At 39.7% G+C, this 10,111-nt stretch overlaps 1 protein-coding gene across 2 annotated transcripts in view; it reads left to right on the top strand.

Moving 5' to 3' along the window:
- Nucleotides 1-10,111, top strand: part of LOC115213152 (ubiquitin-conjugating enzyme E2 N) — a 54,211-nt gene that overhangs the window by 42,087 nt on the left and 2,013 nt on the right. Inside the window, exons 3-4 of one of the 2 annotated variants that reach the window (XM_029782087.2) lie at nt 2,499-2,643; nt 7,985-8,125. In XM_029782087.2, coding sequence (XP_029637947.1) covers nt 2,499-2,643; nt 7,985-8,125 — 286 coding nt within the window. Of the gene's footprint in view, nt 1-2,498; nt 2,644-7,984; nt 8,188-10,111 lie in introns of those variants that run through there. The other variant, XM_036504307.1, reaches the window with a different exon arrangement.

Raw genomic sequence — 10,111 nt, 5'->3', positions numbered from 1 at the left:
CTCGACCCCGGGACTTATTCTTTGTAAGCCCAGTACTTATTCTATCGGTCTCATTTGCCGAACCGCTAAGTAACGGGGACATAAACACACCAGCATCGGTTGTCGAACAATGTTGGGGGGACAAACACAGACACACAAACACACACACATACATATATATATATATATATATACATACATACAAATATACGATGGGCTTCTTTCAGTTTCCGTCTACCAAATCCACTCACAAGGCATTGGTCGGCCTGAGGTTATAGCAGAAGACACTTGCCCAAGGTGCCACGCAGTGGGACTGAACCCGGAACCATGTGGTTGGTAAGCAAGCTACTTACCACACAGCCACTACAACATATTAGCATAAAATACATTGACACTCCTAAACATAAAATGAAATGACTACATGATCAACAATATACTGTCCAATGACTACTGGGGCATGTAAGAAAAAAATGCCAGTTACAAGACTGTCTAAAGAGATACTCTGAACTTGAAGGCCAATATCCAAAAGGCACAATCAAGAAATGCTTCTGTGACTCCATCAATAAGCATTACAATGGATGTTTAGTTAGCTTTATTGGCAGAACCATTGCTGCACACTGGGCAAAATGCTTAGGGGCATTTCACCCATCTTTATGTTCTTAGTTCAAACATTGTTGGGGTCAGCTTTCGTCCTTTCAGAGTAAGTACCAGTTGTGCACTGGTGTCAATATAAAACTTTTCTGTTAAATTAAATGTTGTGGAAACCACAGCCATGTTTTTATATTAAAAAAAAGGCATATTCATAAACCTGGCTAATGCTTTTGTGAGAGATGCTAAAAACATCTGCAGTGAATTTGAACTTTCAACCATATGCTGGTATTTCAGTGCCTTACCTACTTGGTCTTTTGCCTTCACTTTTGTGGAATGTGTCTAGATGAAAATTCTTATTGTGGTAGGGACACTTCTGCATTTCTTTAACAAGAAATTGCCACGTCTCTGAAACTTCCTAAGCTTGCATTTGGGTTAAAAAAAAGGATTATCAACACATTTAAAACAATAGTTTTAATCTAGAAAAATTCATTTACATATTCTCTATAGTCTAAATTTTTAAAACTGCACTGTGTTTTAATTTGATACTCTAGAGAGTTTATATCTGTTGAGCATGTTCTTATTAAAAGACTGGCTGTATGGTAAGGTGCTTGCTTTGCCACAATATATGGTTTTGGAGCGGTACTTTAGCCAACAGCTGTGATAGAAGACTCTTGCTCAATGTAAGAATTGGGAATGAAATTTGGTAATCAGAAAATGTGTGGAAGCTTGTCAGGAATGTTGTTCATGTTCCTGGGTGCTTGACTTTATCTGTTTGAGTTTAACTGATTTGTGGGTGATGTTAGAAGCAGAGTCTTTTTTTTGCAAACTGTGCTGGTGGCACATAAAAAGCACCATCCGAATGTGGCCGATGCCAGCGCTGCCTCGACTGGCTCCAGTGCCAGTGGCACATAAAAAGCACCATCTGAACGTGGCCATTGCCAGTGCCGCCTTGGCTGGCTTCCGTGCTGGTGGCTCGTTAAAAGCTCCAACCGATTGTGGCCGATGCTGGACCCCCCCCCCCGGCACCTGTGCGGGTGCACGTAAAAAGCACCCACTACACTCACAGAGTGGTTGGCGTTAGGAAGGGCATCCAGCTGTAGAAACTCTGCCAGATCAGACTGGAGCCTGGTGCAGCCCCTGGCTTCCCAGACCCTGGTCGAACCGTCCAACCCGTGCTAGTGCGGAAAACAGACGTTTAAACGATGATGATGATTCTGGTCAGACCCGATTTGAGGATAATTTTCTCTCTTTCATCAGTCTTGCAGGCCTTGAATAAAGTTGTACATTCTGTCCTTTCTTCACTAAGTGATAAAAAGAAATTAGTTACAGATATACCTAGAAAGGTGAAATCTTAGGAAATAAGCTTAACAAGGGAGAGAAAAAGTGGTATTTATGGAACTAAATATTTTAATCTTTCATTCCTTTCAAAGTAATTTTGTTTAGTGGATTTATAATGTGAGTAAACTGAGATTTATTACTAATGACTATGACATAGTGTAAGAGAAACTTGTGTGGTGGGGGCGGTGAGCTGGCAGAAATGTTAGCACGCCGGGCGAAATACGTAGCCGTATTTCATCTGACGTTACGTTCTGAGTTCAAATTCCGTCGAGGTCGACTTTGCCTTTCATCCTTTCGGGGTCGATAAATTAAGTACCAGTTGGGGTTGATGTAATCGTTTTATTCCGTTTGTCTGTCCTTGTTTGTTCCCTCTGTGTTTAACCCCTTGTGGGTAGTAAAGAAATAGGGGGCTTGTAATAAGAATGTAAGAACACTTGTTAGTTATGTACTTAGAAAAGATCAATGTAGAATAAAGCTATTGAACTATAGCTAAATTATTGTTAAAGGATATATTGAAACCAATATTTTTTATTATATATATCTCCAATTTTGATATTATTTAACCTTAATTTTTTTTATTTCTCTTCCAGTCTCCGTATGAGGGAGGTGTTTTTAATCTAGAACTCTTTCTTCCGGAAGAATATCCTATGTCAGCACCAAAAGTGAGATTTCTGACAAAAATATATCATCCAAATATAGATAAACTTGGCAGGATATGTCTAGATATTCTAAAAGGTAAGCATTTATTTATTGTTGTTGTTGTTGTTTTGTGCCAGTATCAGAGTTTATTATTTGAGAAGTAGATTGCTAAAATCAGTAGCGTTTGGCAAGACCGTCGTTCATCCATCAACTTCTGATTCTAAGACCATTCAACTTCTGCAGGCAACTCCCTCCCCACAAATTGACTACTCCCTTCCCACAAAATGTCTAGATATGAACCTATTGGCACGTAAAATGCACCAATCCGACCGTGGCCGTTGCCAGCCTCGCCTGGCACCTGTGCAGGTGGCACGTAAAAAGCACCACTACACTCACGGAGTGGTTGGCGTTAGGAAGGGCATCCAGCTGTAGAAACATTGCCAGATAAGACTGGAGCCTGGTGCAGCCTTCTGGCTTCCCAGATTCCCGGTTGAACCGTCCAACCCATGCATGCATGGAGAACGGACGTTAAACGATGATGATGATGATGTAAATTAATGTGGCTTGCTTTTGATGTGTCTTCACAAAACTCCACTCTGGAGGTATTTTCTTCTAGGACTACTTTAATCCCTAAGTATTCAGATTACTGTCAAACCTAATGCTTATTTATTCACGTTATTTTGAATTAATCATGCATTATGTTGCAGTTTTGAGATTTTGATGATGTGACTATTTTTAGAATGATGTTTTAGGGTATGTGTGAGAGGCTGGATCTGGCTGGTTAGAATGTTTTGGCCACATGGTTATTTTGAATGCTATTCAGTTAAGAAAAGGGTATGTTTTGTCCAGAGATATTGGTACTAATGTTGACGTTTGGCTTATCTTTGTGGCACACAGTGGGTAACTATTGAGTACAAAGGGAAATAGTCAGTTAGACTAGGAGTGCAGGGCAGAAAGCCCAATAAAGGCCACTTGAGGGCTTTCTGTCCAATAGTGTTAAAACAAAACTAGGCAGCAACAACAACCACAGAGGCAGGCATCAGAGGTGAATGAAGACTCAGAGTACCACCAGTTGCAGCTCCATGGGTAGTTAGATTGAAAGAAAAGATAAGTGGAATTGTCTTTGCCTCTGTGTCACCAGTACAGTGGGAAGGGTGCTGAGTGATGAAATAGGGTACTGAGAACTCACAAATGCATAAGGCTAGCAAGTGACTCCTTGTAGCAGTTAGAATTGTCTTCAGATTATGGAGTGGAGATGTAGCTTGGAGAAAGGGAGGAAACTGCTTTGGGAAGTACATAAGGAAACGAATGGTCCTTGTCTAAAAAACAAATCCTCTGCAGAAAGGTATTGGACCTCCAGTAATGAGGACTTGATGCAGATTGAGCTGAAGAGGAGCAAAAGCACATTTTGATTATTGAGGAAGTGATTAGTACATTGGACAGCAATATGATACATTTTTGGTAAAAGCCCCACACAAGAAGTCTGACAGCAGCTGGATGGAAGCACTCCGTCGGTTACGACGACGAGGGTTCTGGTTGATCCGATCAACGGAACAGCCTGCTCGTGAAATTAACGTGTAAGTGGCTGAGCACTCCACAGACACGTGCACCCTTAACGTAGTTCTCGGGGATATTCAGCGTGACACAGAGAGTGACAAGGCCGGCCCTTTGAAATACAGGTACAACAGAAACAGGAAGTAAGAGTGAGAGAAAGTTGTGGCGAAAGAGTACAGCTGGATCACCCTCCCCCCTCTGCCGGAGCCTCGTGGAGCTTTTTAGGTGTTTTCGCTCAATAAACACTCACAACGCCCGGTCTGGGAATCGAAACTGCGGTCCTACGACCGCGAGTCCGCTGCCCTAACCAATGGGCCATTGCTAAAGATGTGCTGTTGTGAAAAACTTTGAGAGTCAGTCAAAACTAAAGATGTTGGCCGGCAGATTTGGTGAACCTAATTTGTAGAAGTTGGCTGGAGTGGTCAGTCTTGTGTGGGTGTTTTGATCTACCTACGTAAATGCTTCTCACCCATATATATATATATATATATAGGTAGGTGGTGTAGTGACGTCATTTTCCAGTGTGCGCACACGCAACGTCATTCTTCAGTGTGCGTGTGCGGGGCTGGAACCTTCTGGAAAGGCCTAAGGAAGTTCCCTCATGCACATGCGCAAGAGACTGGGGAAGAAATTTCTATCGCGTTCCTTGTTTAGCGTCGTTGACTTGAGACACGGCTATTGAAGTGAAAGGACGTGTTAAACGTGTGATCAGCCTATTCTCCTGTCCCAGACGCTTAGGATTTGACCTGCTCTGTTGCTGCTGAATTTGTTGTGAGGTTTATCTTACAAACGTTAAAGTTCAGCCTTGCTATATCGAACCAAGTGGATACCAATATACCAACGTACTTCTTTAGTAAATAAGAAAATAAAGAGTTATATATATTTTTAAGGTTGCGTTCTTGTTCCTGACTGGTAGTTTGTGGAAATTAAAGAAAGGAAATTGGTTGCACCCAAACAGTGTAAAGAATCAACCAGTTCTATTACAGTGGCATGTGAAAAACAACATTCGAGTGAGGTCGTTGCCAGTGCTGCTGGACTGGCCCCTCTGCAGGTGGCACGTAAAAAACACCATTTGAGTGTGGCTGTTGCCAGTACCACCTGACTTGCCCTTGTGCCGGTGGCACGTAAAAGCACCTTCTACACTCTCGGAGTGGTTGGCATTAGGAAGGGCATCCAGCTGTAGAAACTCAGCCAGATCAGATTGGAACCTGGTGCAGCCATCTGGCTGGCCAGTCCTCAGTCAAGCCGTCCAACCCATGCCAGCATGGAGAGCGGACGTTAGACGACGACGATGATGATGATGTACTAAACCTTTAACTTGTCTTAATATTGTTGACACCCTTACATTTGTTATATATATATATGGCATGACATTCTGCAGTCCCTTTTTTTTTTTTGTATGACATTTCTGTATTGTATGCTTGAGCTCTTGTGGCCAATGATGTTTATTTAGTTGAAGGAGTAAGGATGATGTTTGTGACCCCCCCCCCTTTTTTTTTTCCAGGTCCTCTCTCAGGTTGACCGGAAGATTCGTTTAGTTTATGTTCAACTTAAACTTTATAGATTGATGCTTATATGAAAGACATGAGCTGCAATAAAATTGACAAGAGCTGAACTCCTAGGAAAGATTGATTGGGAAACTTATTTAACCCTTTCGTTACCAACCCAGCTGAAACCGGCTCTGGCTCTTTAGTACAAATGTCTTGTTTTCAGAATTTTTTAATTAAAATCTTCTACCAAACCTTAGTCACAATTTATGTTCCTAACACCAGCTGAATGATAACTAAGTTATTTTACTAAATTCTTTGTTATATTTAAAGTGATTGAAAGAAACACAGAGCATCTCAAAATAATGACAGTAACGAAAGGGTTAATGCAGAGTTCTGGGAGAGAAATACAGATGAGAGCATGTTGTAGGTTTGGACAACAATAGAGAGCAGCTTGCTGGTTCAGAGGAGCAGAACACCATTTTAGTGAAAGTAAAAGTGTTCACAAAATGAAAGTACATCTGTGGGCTTTTGGTTGTAGTGAGGTGAATAATTTCTTTTACTTTTATATGTTGAAGTGGTTGGCATTATGATGGGCATCCAACCATAGAAACCATGTCAAAGCAGAGTTCAGTGCAATCCTGCCGAACTATCCAACCTTTTATGCTGGCATAAAAAACAGATGTTAAATGATGATGAGCCAGTATCTTTATGTATATAGCGGCTGCAATGTTTTAGATAGCTAATGTTCCACTTGTGCCTCATAGAGAGTCAGTAACCGTCTAGTTTTTGGAAATGCAAATTTGGTTTTGTATATTGGGTTGCTATGAGAGATCATATGAGGTTTAACATGTGTATTGAGTTAGAGAGGGTATAGTGCAAGGCTTGTGCCTTGATATATTTGTGGTGATAGTATTTTTATGTCAAAGGAAATAAGATTATCATATCTCCTAAAATTATCACTAGCTTTGAAGAATTTCTGATGGATTTTTCTTTAAATATTAACACTTTAGCATCCAGATTATTCTGTTAAATGCAGTGCTTGTTCACATTGTTTTGAATTAATCATGCATATTCTACAGCTTCAAGATTTTTATGATGGGGTAGTTTATTTTTAGAATGACTTTGTAGAGTAGGTGTATGTATGTTGGTGGAGGCATATCTGTTCAGTTTGAATATAAAGCAGGTAGAATATTTTGGCTGTATAGATCTAACAGTTAATAGTATTCAAAACTTTGAAAATGCCAGATATAGTTTTGGACTGAAGCTGTTGAAAGACTTGAATGATTTAAATTCAAATTTATACATGACTATAGTCTGTTGCACACTTGAAACTAAATTTATAACACCACTAAATTTGTTAGACTCCATAAAAGTATTTCCTTTTTTTAAGCTTTTTATTGATAATCATCTCAACAATTTCAAGTACTTTAGGGAATTTTTGGCTTTTTTTTTCAGTAGAGTTAGACAGAATCTTGCACATTAGATTTGATATTTATTATTTAATTTTACACAATGAATAAACAGGGTTGGCTTTTGGGGTCAAGTTTATCTTGTGTTCATCACTATTTTAGCACATGTGTGTTTGTATGAACTTGGTTGCTGGCAATATTTCAAACATTCATTGTATTCACACAAGAGAAGTCATTCTTGATTGTATAATGGATGTAATAACATATTGTATATCAGACCATTTGTAATTATAGCAGATGTTCTAGCAAGAACCATTGCTTTTTGCTTAAATTTTATTCTGGTTATTTTATATTCATTTCTTCATGTTAGTTTGTTTGAAGTGGTTGTTACTTTTTTCTTTTTTTTTTTTTTTTTTGTGAGGAACTGTGTTACATTTGCATACCTTTCTGGTTGATATACTCACTCAGCTGTAACTATGCGTAGGTACAGCACAACAATAGTTGAAGTAAATTTAAGAGAAAATTGATTAGGTGTTTAATTAAAAAAAAATTCCTAGTGTCATCATCATCATCGTTTAACGTCCGTTCTCCATGCTAGCATGGGTTGGACGGTTCGACCGGGGATCTGGGAAGCCAGAAGGCTGCACCAGGCTCCGGTCTTATCTGGCAATGTTTCTACAGCTGGATGCCCTTCCTAACGCCAACCACTCCGTGAGTATAGTGGGTGCTTTTTACGTGCCACCTGCACTGATGCTAGGCGAGGCTGGCATCGGCCACGGTCGGATTGGTGCATTTTACGTGCCACCTGCACGGAAGCCAGTCGAGGCGGCACTGGCTTCGGCCACGATTCAGATGGTGCTTTTTACGTGTATTATTAACATTTTTAACATTTTCTTAATTTTTATTGACTATTGTTGGTTTACCAATCGACTGTTACCGTAGTACCAGCCATCTCATTTTGTATGATTACTTTAAATGTTTCAGATAAATGGAGTCCAGCATTGCAGATTCGTACTGTTCTTCTGTCTATTCAAGCACTACTCAGTGCCCCAAACCCAGATGATCCCTTAGCAAATGATGTAGCAGAACAATGGAAACTAAATGAGGCAGCAGCAATTCAGAAAGGTGACTTAACCAAGTTCTTTATCAATGTTGTTTTCACATTTTTATGATACATATTCTTTTACTCTTTTACTTGTTTCAGTCATTTGACTGCGGCCATGCTGGAGCACTGCCTTTAGTCGAGCAAATCGATCCCGGGACTTATTCTTTGTAAGCCCAGTACTTATTCTATCGGTCTCTTTTGCCGAACCGCTAAGTGACGGGGACGTAAACACATCAGCATCGGTTGTCAAGCAATGCTAGGGGGGACAAACACAGACACACAAACACATGCATACATACATATATATATATATATATATATATATATATATATACGTATATACGACAGGCTTCTTTCAGTTTCTGTCTACCAAATCCACTCACAAGGCATTGGTCGGCCCGGGGCTATAGCAGAAGACACTTGCCCAAGATGCCACGCAGTGGGATTGAACCTGGAACCATGTGGTTGGTAAACAAGCTACTTACCACACAACCACTCCTATTATATTTTAATTTAATGTGTTTATACAGTTCTGAATGAGCCAATATATTGGAGAAAGAGTAGCTTTCTTTTCTTTAAGTAGTGGCAAAGATTGTTACAAGTTCTTAACAGTAGTGATAGAGACAGTTTGCTACTGTAAGCAGTGACAGAATCCTATAATTGACTGGCACTTTATGTTGCATTGCTTCATTATGATTCTGTTGATAGCTTCTAGAGAGAAAATAACTACTACCAAATGGTATTATTATGCAAGATGCTTCCAGAGCAGCACTAATTTGTATCTGAACTCTGGAATAAGTTTTTTTTTGGATATCCCTTTCCTTCTTCGCTCTGTGAAATTAGTGATTATTTTAATTTTTAGTTATTAAAACATTTCAAAAGCACTTTTAGTGTAGGAAATTTAAAATAATTATCTTATTGAAAAATCTTTTTTGTTTTTTAAACTTTGTTCAAGGTTAAGAGGTCCAATATAAAAATCAGTATTGAAATTAAGGTATCTTTTATCGTTGGCTTGTTTCACTCATTAGACTGTGTCCATGCTGGAGCATCATCTGGAGCAGTTTTAGTCAAACAAGTCAACTCTAGTACTTAGGTTTCTAATTCTTAAGTCTGGTACTTATTCTATTGGTTTCTTTTGCTGAACTACCTTATGGGGATGTAAACAAACCAATATGGATTGTCAGGTGGTGTCTGTGGTAAATACAGACACAAATTCATGTTTGTGTGTCTGTATGTATTCATACATGATCGGCTTCCATGCAAATTCTGTCTACCAAATGCTATCACAAATCATTGGTTGGCCAGGGGCTATAGCAGAAGACACTTGCACAGGGCGCAGAGATATTCATGAAAGAGCAAATAGGAAAATATAGCTAAAGAGAACCAATAGTTTAGTTGAGATAGTAAGGGAATTGAGGCTAATGATGTACATTAGTCCTGGAGTTGAAATAATTCTGCTTAAATTACTAGTAGGCAGATAATCACTCAAGATTATTATTTAGAAAAGAAGTATTGTTTCATATCGTATCAAGAACAATTTGTAGATTATCTGTTATGAAAGCAAAATACAAGTACAATATCAATTTTGTGGAACCTTTGGTTCCAGAACACTTCAGGATTACTGACTTTTTTCACAATAGGGGCGATCACCTCTAAATTAAGTATTGAATTTATTTAAATAATTAGATGAAATACAGGTATCTATACATCAATATAGATATCATCATCATCATCGTTTAACGTCCGCTTTCCATGCTAGCATGGGTTGGACTGTTCGACTGGGGTCTGGGAAGCCAGAAGGCTGCACCAGGCTCCAATCTGATCTGGCAGTGTTTCTACAGCTGGATGCCCTTCCTAACGCCAACCACTCCGTGAGTGTAGTGGGTGCTTTTTATGTGCCACCGACAGGTGCCAGACGAGGCTGGCGAACGGCCACGCTCGGATGGTGTTTTTTACGTGCCACCGACACAGGTGCCAGACGAGGCTGGCACGGCCACGATCGGATG

Source organism: Octopus sinensis, linkage group LG6, assembly GCF_006345805.1.
Source record: "Octopus sinensis linkage group LG6, ASM634580v1, whole genome shotgun sequence".
NCBI lineage: Eukaryota > Metazoa > Mollusca > Cephalopoda > Octopoda > Octopodidae > Octopus > Octopus sinensis.
Note: the sequence above shows the minus strand (reverse complement) of the source record. Positions and strands in the feature narration are given on the sequence as shown.